General features: G+C 37.0%; 1 protein-coding gene across 1 annotated transcript in view; it reads right to left on the bottom strand.

The window, feature by feature from the left end:
* The window catches only part of ELAPOR2 (endosome-lysosome associated apoptosis and autophagy regulator family member 2), a gene marked incomplete at its 3' end in the record, with an annotated part of 62,096 nt that extends 41,267 nt beyond the window's left edge, over positions 1-20,829 (bottom strand). The window contains exons 1-6 of the mRNA XM_084229699.1: positions 20,651-20,829; positions 19,403-19,550; positions 10,090-10,176; positions 8,014-8,119; positions 6,854-7,006; positions 6,185-6,273 (exon numbers count right to left, since the gene is read on the bottom strand). Of these exons, the coding sequence (XP_084085825.1) occupies positions 6,185-6,273; positions 6,854-7,006; positions 8,014-8,119; positions 10,090-10,176; positions 19,403-19,550; positions 20,651-20,814 (747 nt within the window). The 5' untranslated portion in view covers positions 20,815-20,829. The remainder of the gene's footprint in view (positions 1-6,184; positions 6,274-6,853; positions 7,007-8,013; positions 8,120-10,089; positions 10,177-19,402; positions 19,551-20,650) is intronic.
* Between the last annotated feature and the right edge of the window lie 1,852 nt (positions 20,830-22,681).

The raw sequence follows: 22,681 nt of genomic DNA, 5'->3' as shown, positions 1-22,681 counted from the left end.
TCCTTTATTAGGCATATAATTTGCTGATAGTATTCTTTCTCCTTTAAAACAATTTCTGCAATAATAAGGCTAATATTGAAGCTGGAGAACCAAAATTAAAGGCAATTATCTAGTTACTTCAGTTAATAGAAAGTCACATTTAGTAAGCCCTTTAGGACGCTCAATTTCATTCTCAGCTATTCACTTTTGAAAGTCTAAATTACCTTATCTTAAGAAAGATGCTTAAGAAAATGATTTAAATATGCATGAACAACAGAATTACAAGTAACTTTTTATTTTCCTTTTTACAACTCTCCCTGCATTTATTTTATGACCTATGGCATTCAGTTTAACCAGCCACTTCACCCACCTGCCTCTCTCACCATCTGTAAAATGATGACTCTTCCTGCTGGAGTTTCTAAATCACTAAAAAAATAAATTAGATCCTATGCCCATAAGGAATTCTAAACTCCCCCGAGCAAGATAATATAAAATTCAGACAACTGAAGCAAATGAAACATCATTACATAGGGGGGATTGTCTTTTTTTTAATTCCGGCTTAAGTACAGAAAACAAATTTCCAATCTTAGTCAATTAACAAATTTGCTGAATTATTTTTGACATTAACATTTTGACATTAATTAACATTACTACTGAGTTACAGTGAGCTACTGCATTGATGAAAATAGTTGGTTCCTATGTGGGAGAGGGGCAGTGCTAAGACTGAATACAGACCACCAATCCTGGTGGTCTCAAAGTCTCATCACTTTGAGAGTGCAAGATCATTATCCTTAAAGTTCATGAAGGAGGCAAGTATGGATTAGAGCTGTTTAACAACTTGCCCAAAAGTCACACCTGGTTAGTAAATGGTAAAGTAGCACTAATCAAGGAAACTCAGTTTGGTAAGGGTAACAATCACAAAATATGCAAATATATTTTTGACACGTCAGCTAACAACATGATTTTTAAGTCAGGTATGGTAAATGTTTAAAAATTAGAAAATGTGGACCAACATTTAAACATTTAGAAGTCAAATTTCCAATACTCGGCAGTAAAATTTTGTTTACAAAGCTACTTGGTTCACTTGACAGATTGATTCTGTGCCTCTCTTTTCTAATGGGGACAGATGCTTCCATGTCTGGCTGACTGGCAAAAGATAATAATTAATATTAATGATACTTAGCCCCAGATGGCTTGCTGTGCAGGTGAAAAACCAACAATCCATTGTATAACAAATTGAGATAAAACTACAAAATATTTTATGAAACAAAATGCAAATAAAACAAAAGTTATCAGATTTCCATTAAGATCACAGAAGAACTTTGATGCCCAAGTATATTTATATTAGGCATGAATATAACACATTTTATTTTTTTTGGAAGATTTATTTATTTGTTTGTTTGTTTGTTTGTTTATTTGTTTGTTTATTTATTTATTTATACAAGCACCTGGTACAGTCAGAAGTGCAGGAGTGTGAGAGAATTCACCAGAGCCAGAGCAGGGAGCAGAACAGGCAGAAGGACAGAAGTACACTGCTGAGGGGAGCAGTGGGAGGCAGGAGAGATCTGGGCGCCATGCGGGACCCTCACCTGAGGCCCGGGATGGAACAGGAGCTGTGGAGGCTGCGGGCAGCTTCACAACCCAGTGCTCAACCGCTTAGCCACCGGGGAGGCCCAATATAACACATTTTAAAAAAACATCTGAAGGTATCAATTGGAAGCTGGTTCTTATGTCAAAATAAAATTCAAAAATAAGGACAGGTTTAAAATTTGAAAGTGGGTTTATCCATGGTTGCCAACTTTCTTCCTCCAAATGTCCCTGCACAAATGCACTCATACTTTGTAGATGGGCTGAATTCACCAGAGTCAAATTATAGATAGTTTAAAACTGCCACTGCAACCTACCTGCCTTGTGCCCTGTGGCATTCTTGCCTAGATGTTCTCAGACAGGCAGGCTATGATTTGCTACCCTGCCTTTGACCCTTTCTAGTTTTAAATCCGGACCCTCATGATGACATCCATTCAAAGCAAACCTTTCACATTTACAATTAGTCACATATCCACTTAACAATATCATTTAGTCCACAATTCTTTATATTACCCATAAGGGTATCATGTGAAACTATCACATACCTTGCTAACATCAGAAGATATCTTTTCTTTTTTTTCATTTATTTCTATTTTTTTAATTTTTTAGAGTTCTTATTTTTTATATATTTTTATTTTTTTACATCATTTTTCATTTTTACACAATGTATGCTTTTTCATCTTGTTTATAGTCCCCATACAATTCCCACTCCCCCCCTTATTTTGACCGTGAACCCTCCTACCCTCCCACCCACCATAGTGTGTCTCTGGCTTATAGTTGCTTGTTGATTTTGATTTTCACTTTATTATAATTAGTCTTTTTCCTAGCCCCTTATTTAGGTTTTTTTTTTTTGAGAGTTCTTGATGAGTACTTACCTGCCAGTCATCTCTGGTCAACATTCTTTTGAGATCACATCTCAAGCAATGGATCTATGTAAATGTTTGATGCAGTATTATGGTTAAATACTATAATGCATGTAAAAAGTGGGCCCTAAGGAAATTTTTGAAACCAAAACATACATGAAATTTTTTAGTTAAATCGCTACTTAAAATAATTTTATAGTGCTTGCTGAAAAGTAAATATTCTTTAATTTTTCCATTTTATACATCCTATTTCATACCTACTAAACTCTAGTCAAGGAAGCCACTTTTGTAATGAAAGAAAATATCTTTCTGAGTCTAAAAAAATAAAACTTCTAAATAAGTAAAATAACATAATTCTTCAGGTTTGTGTATCTCTGCATCTACATAGGGACACTGATATACACAATACTTGATATACAGTAGGTCCCACAAATAACTGGTGAGTGAATGAAGGAATGTTGCTGCGTTACTGTACACATTAGAAAACTAAATCCTTGTATCTCTTCTACCTATTTCAGTCTGGTTTCTATTTTAAAATGGCTGTCTCGAACTCTTGCCATTTGTGACAACACAAATGGAACTAGAAGCAATTATGCTAAGCAAAATAAGGAAGGAAAGAGACAAATGCTGGATTATTTTGTTTATATGTAGAATATAGAGAAAGAAAGAGTCAGACAAAACCAAACCAGAATCAAACTTTAGAAATCTTATTGTAAAACTCAGGCTACCAGAAGGGGTAGGTAGAGCATAAAGGGGGTAAGGAGCCTAGAGGACTAAGTTAATGACTACAGGCCTCGGTGGTGAGTAATGGAGTGGTAACATACACCTGAAGAGGTATGAACCTATACCTCTAAATCATATACAGTACTGTATACCAATATTACCTTGATAAGAAAAAATTAAGAAAACATTAATTAATTAACTACAGACTTCAGTTTACTTAGTCCAAAGAATATTTTCAGTCCTCATTGAAGTTGACCCTTCAGCAACATCAGTTTAATCTATCCAACCTCTGTTAATATGATCTGATATTACACTCCCTTAGATTTTCCAGCCACTTTTCTCAGTCACTATACTCTCCTTGTTCATCTTTTCTAGGTCCACTCTATGTTCTCTACTACAAAATTTCACCCAAGCTCAAGGTTTCAATTACATCTATTTACTGATGACTCTCAGAGACAAAAATCCAGCCCAGGGTTGCACAAAACTTCTTTTCCAATATCTCCACTTTGGGAGAAGTCTTCTCATTTGTGACATTTTATACATCCTATTTTGAGTATACTCAAGGCTTTTACTTTCCTGTCTCCAAACTTTCTCAGCAAATAATGCCTCTGCCTACCCATCTTTAACACTTCCTCTCCCACTCTCTAGCACTAATCAATCTAGCGCTAATCATCTTGTGAAATTTACTTCCTACTTATTTTTCTGATCCACATTCTTCTCTCTGGTCCCTTGCCATCACTCACTTACATCTTCTCTTACTGACAGAAGGATGATAGTTAGCAGTCTCATGATTATTCATATCCTCTCTTGTCCTTCCCATCCAATCTTGTTTTCTAAACACTGCCTACAATCCTGTGAAACATCAGTAAACCAATGGCTTATCTCCCAGCTACTCCAAGCAAGAACAAAAATCACTTTTTAATAGAAAGAGAACCAGTGAAAATACTGGAACAAACAACAGCAAAGATCTCAAATTCTCAGGTGTAATCTAAGCTTCTTCAATATATATTTATTTCATTAAGTTTCCATTGCTTTTTGTTTACTTCTGAAACCTTTTAATTTCATTTATCTTGAAATAAGTCTTAAATGATTTTCAAAGAATCACTTAGTTTATAAATTGCCAGTATATAATTTTGTTCTTTACTGAAAGTGTGGTCAGAGTTTACCCAGATTTAACAGTAAAACATAATATGTGACCATGTTCGTACTGTACATATGTGGGTGGATGTGCAAATATGTACGTATGTGTGTTAGTTCATGTGCATATGTGTATATTCTGTGCATTCTACACTTAAAATATAGCCTTACTTCCTTCCTCTATTCATTGGTATTGTAAAAACAGTACTTTGGAATATTTTCATTATAACAAAGACAAGATTCCATTGCATATTAGACCTAATTTGCTCAAGTTTCAGTAATGCTGAATTAATGATTATCACACAGAATAAACTAATTTACTTTTCCTTACTAATAATACAAGTTCAACTAAGAAAAATTTAATTAAATAAACATGATACTAAGTTATTTTTCAATCCAACAGTGCCCCCACCCACCACATACATAGTTTCTTAATAGAAATAGCCCTTACTTGGCCATTACTGGAGGTTCATCAAGATCTTACTTCTTATGTCTTTCAAGAGCTGTTAGTTTGAGTTACTAAAGAGTTAGCAGAGTTATTAACAGTCATAGTTCTACTTCTTATCACTGAAGTTTTCCACCAATTTAAACAGACTTGTTCCTCTAATTATTCTAAGCTAATGTTTGCTTTACTTTAAATACTAGAATATGGGGGCTTAAGTATTCAAAACTATGTTACTTTAAAAATAATTAAGGACAAAAGGTAAGATTAACAATCATTGGATATAAAAATTATAGAATAAATATAAATATAAAAATAAAGACACGGGGCCTCCCCAGTGGCGCAGCGGTTGAGCGCTGGGTTGCGAAGCTGCCCGCGGCCTCTGCAGCGCCGGTTTGATCCCCGGCTGCTCCCCGGCCACCGGAGGAGGGTCCCACATGGCGCGCAGACCTCTCCTGCCGCCCGCTGCTCCCCTCAGCAGTGTACTTCGGTCCTTCTGCCTGCTCTGCTCCCCGCTCTGGCTCTGGTGAATTCTCCCACCCTCCCGTGCTTCTGACTGTACCCAGTGCATGTATAAACAAAACAAACAAACAAATAAATAAATAAAAGCATGCCTCTATTAAAAAATAATAATAATAAAGACACAAAATTAGCTGGGTGCATTGTTTGGTGAGAAAAATCTAAAAGAAAAGAATACTGACATCTATATTTATTTTCCAAACTAGATCAAGAAGATAAATGTTATTATTTCAAAGATTAAAATGTATAGAAAGAATGCCACAGCGCAGGCACCTAAATCTTAGTTTCTCCTCATATAGGCTTATATAGGCTAACTCTTTAGTTAAGAAAATGGCAGGTCAACCACAGAGTTCATATGCACATTTTTCCTCTGGTTAAGTGCCTTTTATATGGTAATTACTTTACATTTTCTAAATGCAATTACACAGTAATCTGCTATAACTGAATTAGCCTATGGCTGCATAGCTTTTATTGACAAAAACTACTGAGTAGCCAAATAATTAAAGAGAACGATATTTCCATGAGTCACAATACATACTTTAAGGCTGTTCTGATACTGCTTCTGAAATAATAGAACTTAGAAACAGCAGTAATTTCCTATCTCACACATTGTGCCAGGAACCATGCACTGACTCTCTTGTATTCTCATAGTAGCCTTATGAAGTGGTGCTGATATTATTCCCATTTTACCAATGAAAAAATTGAATCTTAGAGACAGTAAATAACTTGCCCACAGCACTAAACAGTAGCACATTCAACAAATCTAAGCCAGAAAACCAAGCTTCAGAATCTAAATTCTTAAGTTTCCCCTATACTATCTCCATACCTGTGCTATAAATCAACACATTAATTCTCTCATGAACAAACTAGCACTTGCTAAAATTAGGAAAAGCACTTAAAATATGGGGTAAAGTTGACTGAATGCTGCTAATACCTTTCCTTCTTCATCACATGGAGTATGGATTTGGAAATAGTCTTTGGTGGTACAAGGAGGGCGCTCCATACACTCACTGGATCCTTCTTCTGTAACATAAAAGTATATTTCAGAAATGAATTGTTTCCTTTGTGACTCTAAGAAAGGCAAAAATCAAAACAACAACAAAAAAGAGGACAACTAAAAAGTGAAAATAACTTTACTCAAGGAATTTAGATAGAACTAGCTAGGTCTACAGAAAATAAAAGCCTACATTTTTATTTCACAAAGAACAATACATTTTCCCTGATACACAAGGGTTATATCATAGTTTTTCCAAAAAAAATATTAGATGTCTGCCATTATCACTGAGCACTGGAAATCTGGAACAAATTTAACGATTCTAAGTATGAATCACCTAAAAGTAAAATTAGAATATTTAGGATCAGTACAAATGTATCCAAAGCAGTTACCTATGGGGTGTGGAACAGACAAAAAAATAGGAAAGGAAAAGTCATGAAGAAAGGGATAATAACTCATATTTGAGCCATTTAATGGTGATCCACTTCAGCACTTTCATTTCTGGCCCAATGTCCCCATCACACCTTGTGTGTGACTTCTGGCTTATGAATATACACTTGATAAATTTAGAAAGAAAACAACCCAGTGTTTAAATTGGCTAAGTCTTACCTGAAAATTGGGAATCCTCTGCACACTTTATGCATTCTTTGGCTCCTTTCTCAGAGTAAGTATTTCTGGGACAAACTTGGCAGTTGAATGAACCTGGTTTGTTGCTGAAGGTGCCTGGCTTGCACGGGAAGCATTCTGATGTGTAAGCCACCCCTGTGTGGAAATGGAAAACAGCCTCAGAAGAGGATCTAACAAATACAATCACATCAGCACCTTCCTGCTGCTTACACCCAGAAGTGAGGGCAAAATAATAGCAGCAAGTTCGTTCTGAACACTTTATCTCATTAATTCAACACCAAAAAAGTATGTGGGAGAATCCAGGGTAGATACTGAGTTATACATAACAAGTAGCTCAAACACTTAAAGAGGCTAAGGTTTGATGAAAGTATAATAAAATATATCAAATGAGTTGTCAAAGGTGACTGACCATGCTAACTCAGAAGGATAAACTCTTTGGATGCTTCCAAGTCTAAAAGTCTACTATTCTCTTATCTCTGTGGCTACCATTCTCTTTTTCTTCATTGCTCATTTGGTCACAGGCAAGACTTAACAGGCCCAAGAAAATGGCTTCAGTTTTATTCTGGTTTGTAATTCCAGCCTTTGCCAGCAGATGCCCCTATTATTAATGCGATAGTGACAGGAATAAGCACACTTGCAACAAATTAAAATAAAGGAGAATCCTGCTTTAATTAAAAGCAGCCCTAATTGAGTATGAACAGTGCCAGGGTTTAATGCACGCTCTCCTGGGCCAGAAAAGGCCCAGCTGATTCAGAGAAGTATAAGAGGTTTAGCAGATAATCGGACAATTACTATTTTTGTGAATATATCAGTGATCTGGGTAAGCTCCATACTTGTCATAATAGACAGTTCTGGAATGAATAATAATCTCTTATTGAGAAAGACTGTTTCATTTTATTCAAAGATACGAATGTGATCACGTTTGTTTTTCACACAGATTAAATAATTCAGTTTATGTACACAGACAAAAAAGAAACTCATCAACCTGCCATAAACAAAACTAATGTTTTTAGACCCTGAATATTTCTATGTACAAAGCCTAATATGCTAATTCCTTTCACATTTACCCTTAAGCCAGTCAAACAATTTAATTCAATAGAAAATGTAATACATGAATACTAAAACATATTACCATGAAATACCTTCAATTGTAATATTTTTTACCAACACTGGCTTGACCGCCTTAGAACCCATAAGGATGCCTGTAGTTCTCCAGTACAGTATGTTTGTACCTGATTTAAGCATGACCTGTTAAAAAAAAATGCAACACACGCTGATAAGATAAACCATAGTACTTCCAAACACATATAAATGAATCCTTCATGTGCTTTTTCAATGTATTATTATGAACCACCCTAATTTGGAACTACAAGGTTAAGTCTACTGTTAATTCAGCCCTAAGGTCTGCTGAAGTTCATATGTTCTTAAAAAAAAAAAAAAAAAAAGTTGGCAACCCAAGAAATATAGTAGTAAAGAAAGAAGAAAAAGCCTTAAGTCTGAACAAAATGATATGGTGACTTTCAGACTATTTGCATAAAGTCTTTATTTATATTTAAAAGGGGCTCATCTTAGAGGGCAAAAGTCACTCAGCCCACTTGTATATTTATATGCGGCCACAATTTATAAGTAGGTCTTTGACATCTGAAAGCAAATAGGAAACAGAATGAGTCTGCTTCCTTTTAAAATTATTTGATAATCAGGGCCTCCCCGGTGGCGCAGCGGTTGAGCGCTGGGTTGCGAAGCTGCCGGCGACCTCTGCGGTGCCGGCTGCTCCCCGGCCACCGGAGGAGGGTCCCACATGGCGCGCAGAACTCTCCTGCCGCCCGCTGCTCCCCTCAGCAGTGTACTTCCGTCCTTCTGCCTGCTCTGCTCCCCACTCTGGCTCTGGTGAATTCTCTCACCCTCCCATGCTTCTGACTGTACCCAGTGCATGTATAAACAAAGAAACAAAGAAACAAACAAATAAATAAATAAAACATGCCTCTATAAAAAAAAATAAAATAAAATAAAATAAAATTATTTGATAATCAACAAAGGTAACAGCAACAAGGGAAAAACAGAATAACCTGACTTAAATGACACTATGTCTAATACCTGCTTCCTCTGCCACCAGCACATTTTTCTAACAAGTCAAATGACTTTCCTAAGGAAATTTCATGCTAATTCAGACACGCAAACTAATTTTAAGGGGTGCTTGCTTTCTCATTTGCCACTCATATTCTTCTGTGCAGTATCTGGCTGGCCAAATTCAAGCTGCATGAAATTAAATGTATTCAACTTGTTCACCCTGCTGGAGAGTCAGAGAAGTAGTGCGTAAGTACTTTCTCCTTGTTTATAATTGAAGAAAGAATATTTGTTGCCAAGGGTTACTTGTAATTTCAAAGCTCATCTGAATGAATTCTTAGGTGAATGGATCTAAAGCAGTACTAATATCATTTCTAGGCAGACAGATTTTAAAAAAAAAAACTCCAAAAGGGTGCATTGTATTCATCACTCCAGGATGAGGCACGCACTACAACACAAAGGATGGATGATCACTTATTGAAACAGAGTTCAATCTACACTGCAAGACATGGTAACAAGTCCTTCCCTATGTCATCTCATTTAACCCTGCAAGATTACTCCCATCTCTCAAATGAAAAATAACGCTCAAAGAGATTAGTCCAGTTGCCTAAAGAAACAAAACTATTACATGCCAGAATTAAATTTTAAATTCATATCTCACTCCAAAGGGACAGTGCCTCAAATACTACAGATTCATTGAATATACCCAAAACTGCCTTCAAATATCAAGAAATGTTCTTTGGCGAGGCAGTAGGTCACATTTTACTCAACGTGATCAGAGAGTCTAGAACTTTGACCAATAAGGGCAAATAGGTAAGATGTGGGTTTAGGCTCCAATAAGGATGAATTTTGTGATAATATTAGAGCAGTCTAACAATGAAGTCAGCAGAGTTCCCAACAAGCAAGTTTGAAAATCATCTGTTGCACAGACTAGAAAGTTGAATGAAGGGAACTCGAGGATCCTTCCCATGCAGAGTCACTGATTCTCTCCCCTGTGACAGGCACATCTGGAAAGTTACAACTTTTTCCCCTGGCTGGAAATGGTCTAAATTAATAAATAATTTGATTTTCTTTTCTTAAAAAAACAAACGTAAAGGTTGGGAAAGGAAGTACAAGAGTGGAGTTGGTGAGAAAGCAGAACAAAGACGACTTACAGAATGAGAGCCCCATTCTCCATTGTCTGTGAGTTTCACCCACTTATCAGCTGTGGTGTCCATCTCCTGGCACTGATCATTTTGAATCTGTGGAATAAACACAAGGACCTCAGTAAAGTTTCTTGAATAATGGCTCATTAGGAAAGGCTACAAGAACTTCTCTCAATATATACTAAGAAATGGCCATGAGTAATTCTCGACCAGTAAACACAGTAAAACCTGTGGCGTCTAAATGGTAGCTGCATAAGACAATGGTTCTAGGTAAACCACCCTTATTTTTTTAACAAAAAGGTTAATCCAGAAATAAGTAGGAAAAAGGAAGGAGAGAAGGAGAGAACAGTTAACACTGAAAATTCACATAAAGAAGAAAAGATCATAGCAAAAATCCACCCAATTTATCAAAACGTTAATAGTTTATGTTCACCATGTAGGCACAATAGTAAAAAAATATATTTATTTTATAATATTGGGAGCAATTAAATTTGAACTTACAAATAAATGAAACCTTTTTCAGTTCCCTCAGACTTAATGCAAATTTTTAGGTAAGTGGCTATTGCCAAAATCAAAATTCCACATTTTTACTTGGAGTAAATGTTAATCATTTGCCTTGCCAATTCAAATGACTGCAGATAACATTATTCACACCAAACATTTTGAACTTTCCAGACAATTATTACAAAATGCCTAGACAGTAAGACACTACTTTTCCAAGCCTACGAAGAATACAGAGATGACAAGAAGTAGGCCATCTTTATAATATTGCATGATAGTCAGCTAGCAGAGTGGGATTAAAATAAAAGCTATCACCTGCTTTCCACCCAAGTGGATATTTCTTTCTTAGCTAAATCATATTGCTACTTCATTCATCCTCCTGATCAGTTTACAAATAACATTAAAATGTTCAAAAGAGGCACTCCAGGCCGAGGGGGCGGAGCAACATGGCGGCGAGGAGACGCTGCGAGTAAGATCTCCCATTAAAAAAAGTTAATAGGGAGGAAAAGCAGCAGGTCCCAGTGAGAACTGGGACACGGAAGATAAACAGACGACTCCAGCAAACTGCCCGAAGAAGAAAGTGGCCATAAAAGAGGACCAGAAGGGAGGGAAGCGCAGAACCCTGCACCCCTCCCCCGCCCACAAAGTCGGCACTCTCCGACCGGCAGAGAGGAGGGAAACAACAAACCAAAACGGCCAACAAGAACAAAGGACGCAGCAAGCGGGACTGTGAGTGGAAAGGAACTATTTCAGCCACCACACCCCGTGAACGGGAGCTGAGGCGAACCCTGTAGGATCCGCCGCGGAGGTGAGCTCCAGGCGCCATTAAAGAGAGCCCCGCCCCCCAGGAGGAGACCAGCACCAGCACACAGCCCCGGCTGCCCGGTAAGCTTGCGCGGAAAGCGGCGCGCTGAAAAAGCAGACGCGGATCCGGATCGGATCGCAGCTGCCCAGGTCCCCGCGCCTGTGACCTAGGCTTGCGGGGAGACCGCGGAGGCCCTCCCTGAGTGAGCAGGAACAAGGCGCCCAGGCAGGGAAGTGGGATTCAAAAGGCGCCATTCCCAAGCCACTGATCTGGGCTACAGCCCGCGTCCTGGAACTGAGGGCTTTGGAACTGAGACCGGGGCACGAAATTAGGGGCGTGGGTTTCCCACGACGGTGGGGCACAAGGCAGACACAGCACCCCAAAGCCGTTGAGGTGTACCCTACCATCCCCGCTCTGCTCCCTGTCCCACGGGGTGGAAAATCAGCTCCCCAAGGGCTCTAGGAGAGATCTCTGGCGCCACCTAGCGACTTGAAGCCAGCAGAGGCTCCTGAAGGAGCTAGTGGCCAGCTGGGGAGTTAGCCCACACCGGGCCCATTCAGAACAAGTAGTCTGAGCTCACAGGGAGAGCGAGCACCCACAGCCGGGGCAGACCAGGTGCGCAGAAGAGTGTGCCTGAGACCAGACGCGCAGGGAGTGTGTCCCACATCACCATTTTAGAACAGGGACATTTCTTCAGTAAAGACTACCTGCAGAAGGCTTCCTCGGGAGCCAGAGGTGAGCGGGGGGAAAGTTCGCCCACGTCAGACCCCCTCTGGCCTGCAGTCCAAGCCCAGAGGGGAACAGGAACCCACCGCCGAGGCAGACCAGGCGCACATGGGAGTGTGTCCCCACATCGGCATTTTAGAACAGGGACCTTTCTCCAGTAAAGACTGCTTGAAACTGACAGATGACTCCTGGAGGAACCAGAGGGGAACAGAGAAGCCCACCCAAGATGCTGGCCAGTCCCAACAACACAGTGTCCCAACGCATACGGCAAATTAGAAAACAGACAGTAGGGAGGAGAAGAACCACACGCAACCTAGCAACTCTCCAGAGAAAAAGCACACCACAAAAAGAAAACCCCCCCCCAGATTGCAACGACAATAACTAGGAAGAATTTCTGAGCCTTCCAGAAAGAGAATTTAAAATTGCCGTGATTAAAAAACTGACAGAAGTCATAAAGGAAAACAATGATAAGGGAAAAATAATCAACGATCAGAAGAATGCAATTGAGTCCCTAGAGAGGGAAAACAATGGTCAGAAGAAAGAAACTGAGTCCCTAAAGAGGGAAGTAAAAGAAATGCAGGAGATCAAAGAATTAATGGAAGAACTAAAGAATTCTGGGAAAAGCAATGAAAGCAGAATAGATGAAATGGAAGAATGAATAAGTAATCTTGAAGACACAGAAATAAAAAGAACCAAAACAGAAAAGGAAAGAGAAGTACGAAGGAAAAAGAACGAAGAAAGACTTCGGGAACTATCTGACTCCATGAGGAAAGGAAATATAAGAGTTATAGGAATACCAGAAGGAGAGGAGAGAGATGTAGGAACAGAGAAAATATTCAAAGAGATAATTGAAGAGAACTTCCCAAATGTGAAGAAGGAGCTGAAAATTGATATACAAGAAGCAAGAAGAACACCAAACTTCCACGACGAAAGGAAAAATACAGCAAGACACATAATAGTAAAGCTCCCAAGAATCCAGGACAAGGAAAAAATAATGAAGCTGGCAAGAGGGAAGACACAGATAACATTCAAAGGAAAACCAATCAGGATGACATCAGACTTCTCCGAAGAAACACTACGGGCAAGGAGAGAGTGGAGGGACATAGTCAACAGACTCCAAGAAAACAGATGCCAACCAAGAATACTCTATCCCGCAAAGCTCTCCTTCCTCTTTGAAGAAAGAATATGGACCTTCCCAGACGAACAGAAACTCCGGAATTTCATTGCAACTAAACCCCCACTCTAAAAAATACTACAAGGAGTCCTAAAGCCAGAAACTCAGAGGGACGAATAACAATGAAAGAAGGACAAAAAAATAAAAGTTATTAAAAGAATAAATAAATAAAATCAAAGGAAAGACAAACACAATGGCAAATACAGATGTTAACATATCAATATTAACTCTAAATGTAAATGGACTAAACTCTTCAATAAAAAGACACAGAGTTGCAGCCTGGATTAAGAAACAAAACCCAACCTTTTGCTGTCTCCAGGAAACACATTTAGCTACAAAAGATAAAAATAGGCTCAAAGTCAAAGGATGGAAAACAATGCTACAAGCAAATGGACCAAAAAAGAAAGCAGGAACAGCTATACTTATATCAGATAAAACAGATTTCAAACTCAAAAAGATAAAAAGAGACCCCAATGGTCACTACATTATGATCAAGGGGACAATACTTCAAGAAGAAATAACACTCATTAACATATACTCACCAAACGAAGGAGCACCAAAATATATCAGACAACTGTTGTCCTCTCTGAAAACAGACATCAGAGAAAACACATACGTAGTGGGAGACTTCAACACACCACTATCAACAATGGATAGATCAACAAGACAAAAAATAAGTAAAGAAACCAAAGCTCTAAATAAGGACCTAAAGCAATTGGGCTTAACAGACATCTATAGAACACTAAACCCCAAAAAAATGGAGTACACATTTTTCTCAAGCGCACATGGATCATTCTCCAGGATCGATCACATACTGGGGCACAAGACAAACATCAACAGATACACCAAGATTGAAAACATATCAACCATCTTTTCTGACCATGAAGGCATCAAACTAGAAATAAACCATAAAAAGAAGGCAAGGAACTTTCCTACCTCATGGAGATTAAAAACCACACTACTGGAAGACCATTGGACTAATGAGGCGATCAAAGAAGAAATTAAAAAATTTTTTGAATTGAACGACAAGGAGGACACCTATATGCTAAATGTATGGGATGCAGCAAAAGCAGTAATAAGAGGAAAATATATAGCAATAGAAGCTCACATCAAGAAACAAGAAAGAACGCAAAGAAACAACCTAATCTCGAAGCTCAAAGATCTAGAAAAAGAACAACAAAAAAACCCCAAAACCAGTAGAAGAAAAGAAATAATAAAAACCAAAGCAGAAATAAATGAAATTGAAACTAAAAAAACAATCCAAAAGATCAATGAAACCAAGAGCTGGTTCTTTGAAAAAATCAATAAAATAGACAAACCCCTAGCCAGGCTCACAAAGGAAAAAAGGGAGAAAGCACAAATAAACAGGATCATCAATGAAAGAGGAGAAATCACAACGGACACAGCAGAAATCAAAAGAATAATCAGTAACTACTATGAACAGTTATATGGAAACAAGTTTAACAATCTAGAGGAGATGGACAAATTCCTACAACTCTACAATCACCCAAAGCTAGATAAAGAAGAAATAGAACACCTAAACAGACCAATTACAATTAGCGAAATTGAAATGGTAATCAAAAACCTCCCCAAATACAAAAGCCCAGGTCCTGATGGATTTACAAATGAATTCTACCAAACATTCAGAGACGAATTAGTGCCTATCCTTCACAATCTCTTCCAAAAAATTGAGAAGGAAGGGACAATACCAAACACGTTTTATGAAGCCAACATTACACTAATACCAAAACCAAACAAGGACAACACAAAAAAGGAAAACTACAGGCCAATCTCCCTAATGAACACTGATGCAAAAATCCTCAATAAAATTTTAGCTATCAGAATCCAACAATGTATCCATAAGATAATTCACCACGACCAAGTAGGATTCATTCCAGGGACACAAGGATGGTTTAACATCCGAAAATCAATCAACGTTATCCAACACATCAACAAAAAGAAATATAAAAACCATATGATAATATCAATAGATGCTGAGAAAGCTTTCGACAAAGTGCAACACCCATTCATGATAAAAGCCCTTGAAATTCTTGGGATACAAGGAACATACCTCAACATCATAAAGGCCATCTATGACAAGCCAACAGCCAGTATCATTCTCAATGGTGAAAAGCTGAAAGCAATTCCATTAAGATCTGGAACAAGACAAGGATGTCCACTCTCACCACTGCTTTTCAATATAATACTGGAAGTCCTAGCCAGGGCAATAAGACAAGAGAAAGACATCCAAGGAATCCAAATAGGAAAAGAAGAAGTCAAACTATCACTATTTGCAGACGATATGATATTATACATAGAGAACCCCAAAAACTCCACAGAAAAGCTAATTCAACTCATCAATCAGTTCAGTAAAGTGGCAGGATACAAAATCAACACGTGAAAGTCAGTAGCCTTCCTATACACAAACAATAAATCTGAAGAAGAAGAAATCAAAAAAACCATCCCTTCTGTTATTGAAACAAAAAAAAATCAAATATTTGGGAATAAATCTAACAAAAGAGGTAAAGGACCTATACAAAGAAAACTATAAAACACTGTTAAAAGAAATAGAAGAAGACACAAAGAAATGGAGAGACATCCCCTGCTCATGGATTGGAAGAATAAACATTATTAAAATGGCCATCCTTCCAAAAGCAATATACAGATTCAATGCTATTCCAATCAAAATTTCAATGTCATTCTTCAAAGAAATAGAACAATTATTGATGAAATTCATATGGAATCACAAAAAACCCCGAATAGCCAAAGCTCTCCTGAAAAAAAAAAGAAGGGAATGGAGGCATCACACTCCCAGACTTCAAACTATACTACAAAGCCATAATCATCAAAACTGCATGGTATTGGAACAAGAACAGACATACAGACCAATGGAATCAAATAGAAAATCCAGAAATAAACCCACAGATTTATGGTCAACTAATCTTTGACAAAGGAGCAAAGAATATGCATTGGAGCAAAGAAAGTTTGTTCAATAAATGGTGCTGGAAAAACTGGGTCGCTACATGCAAAAGAATGAAGCTTGACCACTACCTCACACCATACACAAAAATCAACTCAAAATGGATTAAAGAACTAGACATAAGATCTGAAACCATAAAATATACAGAAGAAAATATAGGCGAAACACTACGTGATTTGCACATCAAAGACATCTTTACAGACACATCACCCAAAGCAGTGATAGTGAAGGCAAAGATAAACAGCTGGGACTACATCAAATTAAAGAGCTTTTGCACAGCAAAAGAGACAATAACAAAAACAAAGAGAAACCCCACCAACTGGGAGAACATTTTTGCACCCAACACTAATGATAAAGGACTGATCACAAAAATCTGCAAAGAGCTGATGAGACTCAACAACAACAAAGAAAATAATCCAGTCAAAAAATGGGCAGAAGAGCTAAAAAGAAACTTCTCTGAAGAGGAAATGCAAATGGCCAACAGGCATATGAAAAAATGTTCAACATCACTTGTCATCAGGGAAATGCAAATCAAAACTACCATGAGATACCATCTTACACCAGTGAGAATGGCACATATTAATAAAACTAGCAACAACAAATTTTGGCGAGGGTGTGGAGAAAAAGGAACTCTCCTGCACTGTTGGTTGGAGTGCAAACTGGTCCAACCACTGTGGAAAGCTGTGTGGAGATTTCTGGACCTACTAAACATAGAGCTTCCATATGATCCAGCAATTCCACTCCTAGGTATTTACCCAAAGGACACAGAAACATCAATTCCAAACAACACCTGCACCCCTATGTTTATAGCAGCACTGTTTACAATTGCTAAGCTTTGGAAACAACCCAAATGCCCAAAAATAGATGACTGGATCAAGAAGATGTGGTACATATATACCATGGAATATTACTCAGCATTCAAAAAAGATAAACACATGCAATTTGCAGCAACATGGATGGCGCTGGAAGGGATCATGCTCAGCGAAATAAGCCAAAAAGAAAAAGAAAAATACCGGATGGTCTCACTCATAGCAGGAATCTAGAAAACTTAAATAAGGGACCAGGAAAATGAATAACTATAAGAAAGTGAAAATCAAAATCAACAAAAAACTATGAACCAGAGACACTTTTAGGGGGGCGGGGGCGGGGGCGGGAGGGGAGGGATTGGGGTCAGAATGGGGGGGCTGCAATTGTATGGGGAATATAACAATAAAATTTATAAAAAAAAAAAAGAAATTATGCACTCCAATAAAAATACATATAATCCTTTCTTGAAATAAAAAAAAATGTTCAAAAGAAGTATTTCCTAAAGACTTAAAAAAAATAGATTCTTTAACCCTACAAATGTCAAAAAGTATCAGCTACTCAAGATATTTATTTTAATTGAAATTAACTGTTCTATTTATAAGTATAATGACCATCATAAGTGTTAAACCATTTTAAAACAGAGATGGGAAATAGCTTTGGTGAGTACTGTTTGATAAGCTGAAAATTTTTTCAGCGGCAATCAGATACTGTCCGTTACTTGACATTCTACTGGCATTCTGGAGGCCTGAGTTCTGTTATTAATTTTAAAACTAGTAAAGGTATAAACTTCATACAATCACTTACTCTCTGTAGGTTTCAGATTCATCATTTAAAGAAAGATAGGAGAGAACAGAACCAAAGTTCTACTTAATTCTAAAATTAAATACTTTATTGCTTTATATTATATAATACCCACAGATACAAACTCATCTTCTAGCCTTGAGATATTGCCTGTCCAAAAAACCATTAGCCTAATACATATGAAGTTCTGACCCTTTGAGTAAATAAACTGCAACCATAAAACTGAAACATCAAAGAAAGGATGGGAACTTGCCATCCCTTTTCAGTCTATAACCAGAAAAAAAGGAAAGGAAGCAATGAACGCCAGGCCTCTAGGAGTACCTTTTTGACAACTCCCTGAGAACTTAATGGACAATACAAAATTAAATGTTTACTCTAACAATTATACAATTACTTTGGTGCTTAATTTTGTTTAGTTTTAGTAATATTGCAAAAATATCCCATGGATTAGGAAATCATTCACTCTGAGCAGTGTTTTGCAACAAAATGTAGCTTAAAAGCAAATCTGCTTGACTGTTGCTTAATATTTTAATTTCAACAAGGATAATAGATATAGGAGTCCCCTTCAAAGGTCTTGTCACACAATACTCTTTACAAAAAGGAATGTTGAGGGGTGGCAAGTTAACTTAGTTACCCAAGAATACACAGCTAGCAGCAGAAAAGACAGAAACAGAGCAGGATTCTTTCATGGAGACCATCTCTTCCTGATCAACTTTTGATTTAGAAATTTCTGCTATAAAAAGCAATAAAAATTTGTTGGAGAATTGTTAATATATTTGCTCCTGAGATCTGGAGCGCAGAAATGTCCTTTAAGATGTTTTCCCACTTACTTGCACAATCACACTTGTTTTTGTTTTTGTTTTTGTTTGTTATAAGAAGTCAATCTGAAAACAATTTCTCACGTATTTGAGTAACTGCCATAAAGATACTTGCTATCTTAGATACAGTTTATATAAGATAGTCAAATAATTTTAATGCTAACAGTCTATTTTATTAGACTATTAGTTTAGTCTATGTTTTATAATGCTACTTAATCCCTATCACAGATCAAGTTGCCATCCACTGATTTCTTTTGATCATATAAAATTGACAGAATCAGATATATAGCCACTTCTACTTCCAAAATATTACATAAAAACAAACATAAATAATATATGTATTTAAAACTACAAAAAAAACTTCCAATGAAAACTGAAATTGGTGAAAACATACTTTTTGCATACAGATGCAAAATTGCATCTGTAGCTATAAAAAAAATTAAAATGACTCTTGGGGTAAAATATTTGTCACACAAAAAATCTCAACCAAATGCTCAATAGTTACTCTATAAAGTGTGAGCTCAGAGACAAAGAAACAGTCTTAACAAGAAAATAAAGTTTAATAGAAAACATAGTTTTCTTTTAATATCAAAAGGCTTAGTTAACACAAAAACAGAGGAGCCATACAATGGAGTAAGAACAGCTGAGACACATGAAATTTTACATGAATGTGCCTTAAAAAGTAAATTCCAGAATATGAAAGGTCTTACAAAAAACTCAAAGAAGATGTTGTTGTCGACATACTGGTACTCAAAGAAGACATAACCCGACTTCTTCAGGTGCACTGCATAGATCAAAGACACGGTGCAGTCATCACGATTTGACTCTATGTAATTTCCACGTGGGATCCAAGAAGAACTGAGGAATCAAAAGCCAGGAGGCATTTAACATTCACATTCAAAATCCCTTTCTATTCACAAGTTATGTAACTCAGATTCAAAAGTAATTCCATTAAGCAAAGCACAGGGTAGACCAGAGATTTACTGGAATTAAAAGGCCAACATCATTTCTGCAGAACAGTTCGTTTAATGTGGCACATGACTTCTTAAATCTTGGTAAAGTTATGTGATAATTTTCTATGAAACTTAAACCAAAAATTAGTTCACTAGATAGACGACCACTGATTTTTAGTAGGCCCAGGTGCAATTATTCTTTCAAACAACATTTTAAGTTTTACTTATGAACATGAACATATAGTGGGGAGAAAGGCGATTCTTTGCTACAAGAGAAGAAAGTCCTAGAAAAAGTCCATTTTAAATGTACCTAAATATGGTGACCGGCAACTAGACTTTTGTTGACAGTCATAATATAACATATTCAAAAGTTGTATCACAATGCTGTACACTTGAAACCTATATAATGTTATAAATCAATGTTACTTCAATAAAAATTAAAATAGGAATAATTAAATAAACCTAAATCAAATGTATATTACAATTTCATGTATATAGGTAGAAGTCTGAGTTGAATTTTACCCAAATATAAAAATGGGGCTAAAATTTAGGAAAATACATTAAAATTTAAAATTTAAGAAAATATCTTGGGGAACAAGATATCAATTGTAAATCCCATAAGCTAATTCATGGAATTAACACATAGGTCGCATGTTGACATTTTAGGCAAAAAAAAAAATTCTAACCAATTGTACACTAGCACAACTTAATATCCTTCTCTTCAGATATAACTCTGATATGGATATTAACACTGGGATTTTTGCCAAATTCTTTTCTTTTAGCTAATAGAAAAATGTTTAAAGGCTAAGACTTTTACATTCAAACGTGCTAAAAAAAAAAAAAGTCAGCCTCATTATTCCTAATGACTGTCCCAAAAATAACTTTTTGCAATTTACTTTATAATCCCAATCAATACCCATATTATCCTCAACTTCATTCTGGAAAAGAGCAACACACCCTTCTAAAGCCTTCAGTCAAGATTCAAAGACCCCTTTGGATTCTTACTTGTTACAGCCGTCTGGCCTACTGTCAGAAGGGCCAACCACAGTGTCCATGAAAGTTGCAATGTTGGAAAATCCAGCTGGTAATTCATCCCATTCATCAAATTTGATGCCACTGCCCAAGGAGTAGGTACCTTCTCCACATTTACTGCAAACCTGGTTCTTCATTTCTAGATATTCTCCAGAAGCACAGGAGAAAGCTGGAAGGCAGAGAATGTATACCTCATCACCACACTCGGCCATCATTTCCTTCTCCTTCACACTGTCATCAGAATTATACTTATAAAGCTCTGATCTACACACTCTAATTCAACCTTCCCAAAGTTTGTTTCATCAATAATCATATTTCACAATCTGACCCCCACTGATTTTACCAGGCTCATCCCTTGACCCACTCTTCCAATTTTAACAACAGTTATATCATTCCCAAACTACTTTATGCCTTTTCTTGCTGTGTGGTCTTCTTTCTCTGAAGAGCTCTACCTGGAAAACTCCTGTTCCTAACTCAAAAATTATTTATAATAGACATTTCTGCCCACACTAGACAGTTGTGTCTCCCTTCTGAGCTCCCAGAATACTCTTCTGATCATGCCCATAGTAAAGCACTTGCTATGTGTGTGTGTGTACATGTATGTATGTTCAGTATGTATGTATCACTCACCAGTTGACACTGAGCCTGCAGAAAATAAGGATCGTTATTTTTGGATTACTTGCATCTGGCAAATATTAAGTCCAAATAAAAGGTCGATCCAGTGAGTGGGAACTAAACATAAAGGGAGTAAGAGGAGGGCAGTGCTTTCCTATAATACCTAATAAGCATCTCCACTCTGAAATCATACGCCCATTTGTTCAATATTTGCAATTCAAAACTAGTAATTTCCGCAGCCTACATCTTAACTAATGATGTCAAGTTCTATGTTGATTCTGAGAACTGTACCTGGAGACAGCAGGCACAGGCAGTGTGAAGAAAAGTTGACACAATTACAGAAAAGAAGGCAGTCTTGCTGCTAAGTTATTGTTCATTCAACAACTCAAATCTATGTCCCCCAAGTGTGTGCCTCTATGCTCAGGGTGGTATTAGCAACTCAAGCATAGCAAAAGGCTTTCTAATCCTTTAATCAAGATACTAAAGGAATAAGAACAAAATAAAACCTCCAAATTATCTGATGAAGAAAAACAAATCTCCCAGCAGAGTGCAAGGCAGCAAAATCTCACATTTAGGTAGACTCCTCTTTTACAATACAATTGGAAACTCAGCAAGAAATAAAAACAAACTAACTTTGAAAAGTAATTCAAGAATTACAACTAGAACCCACACTCACCTATCTACTTATACATTAAAGAAATGTTTTTCCTTAGATAAACTTAAGATGCTGTACAATGAACTTTTAACTTTGAATTCAATATTCCCAAATTATTAAATCATTAGAAAATTAGAAAAGGTCAGTCAAAGAATATTGCAGGGTGACTACAAGTTCAAAACTATACTGAGACCAGGTTATACCACTTTCTAAATTCTTTGGTGGGTTACTTCATATACCTGGGCCTCTGTTTCTATCTTTGAAAAATGAAATAATGATCATCATACTGTTGCATGGGGTTACATTGAGAAGATAAAGTATAGAAAAAGTAGTTAACACAATGCTTAGCATGTAACAAATGCTTCTAGAGGCTATTATTATCATTACAGCACTACCAACAGACACAGATATGGGAAAAGTTTAATTTCTATGGTTCAAAGATCTTTAGCAAACTTGGAATCAGACATATTTCCCTAACATGATCAGTAATATCATAAACTAAGAGGCAACATTACACTATATCGAGGGTCAATAAACTACAGTCCACAGGTCAAATCCCTCAAAGTTTTATTGCTACACAAACACACCATTCTTTTACATTTAGCTGAGGGCTGTTTTCATACCACAATGGCAGAGTTGAATAGTTTTGACAGAGATTGCATCACCTGCTAATTTGAAAATACTTTCTTTCTCATAAAGTTATTTTGGAAGACAAATTAGTTTTATGTCCAAAA

Source organism: Talpa europaea (genome assembly GCF_964194135.1).
Source record: "Talpa europaea genome assembly, chromosome: 3".
NCBI lineage: Eukaryota > Metazoa > Chordata > Mammalia > Eulipotyphla > Talpidae > Talpa > Talpa europaea.
Note: the sequence above shows the minus strand (reverse complement) of the source record. Positions and strands in the feature narration are given on the sequence as shown.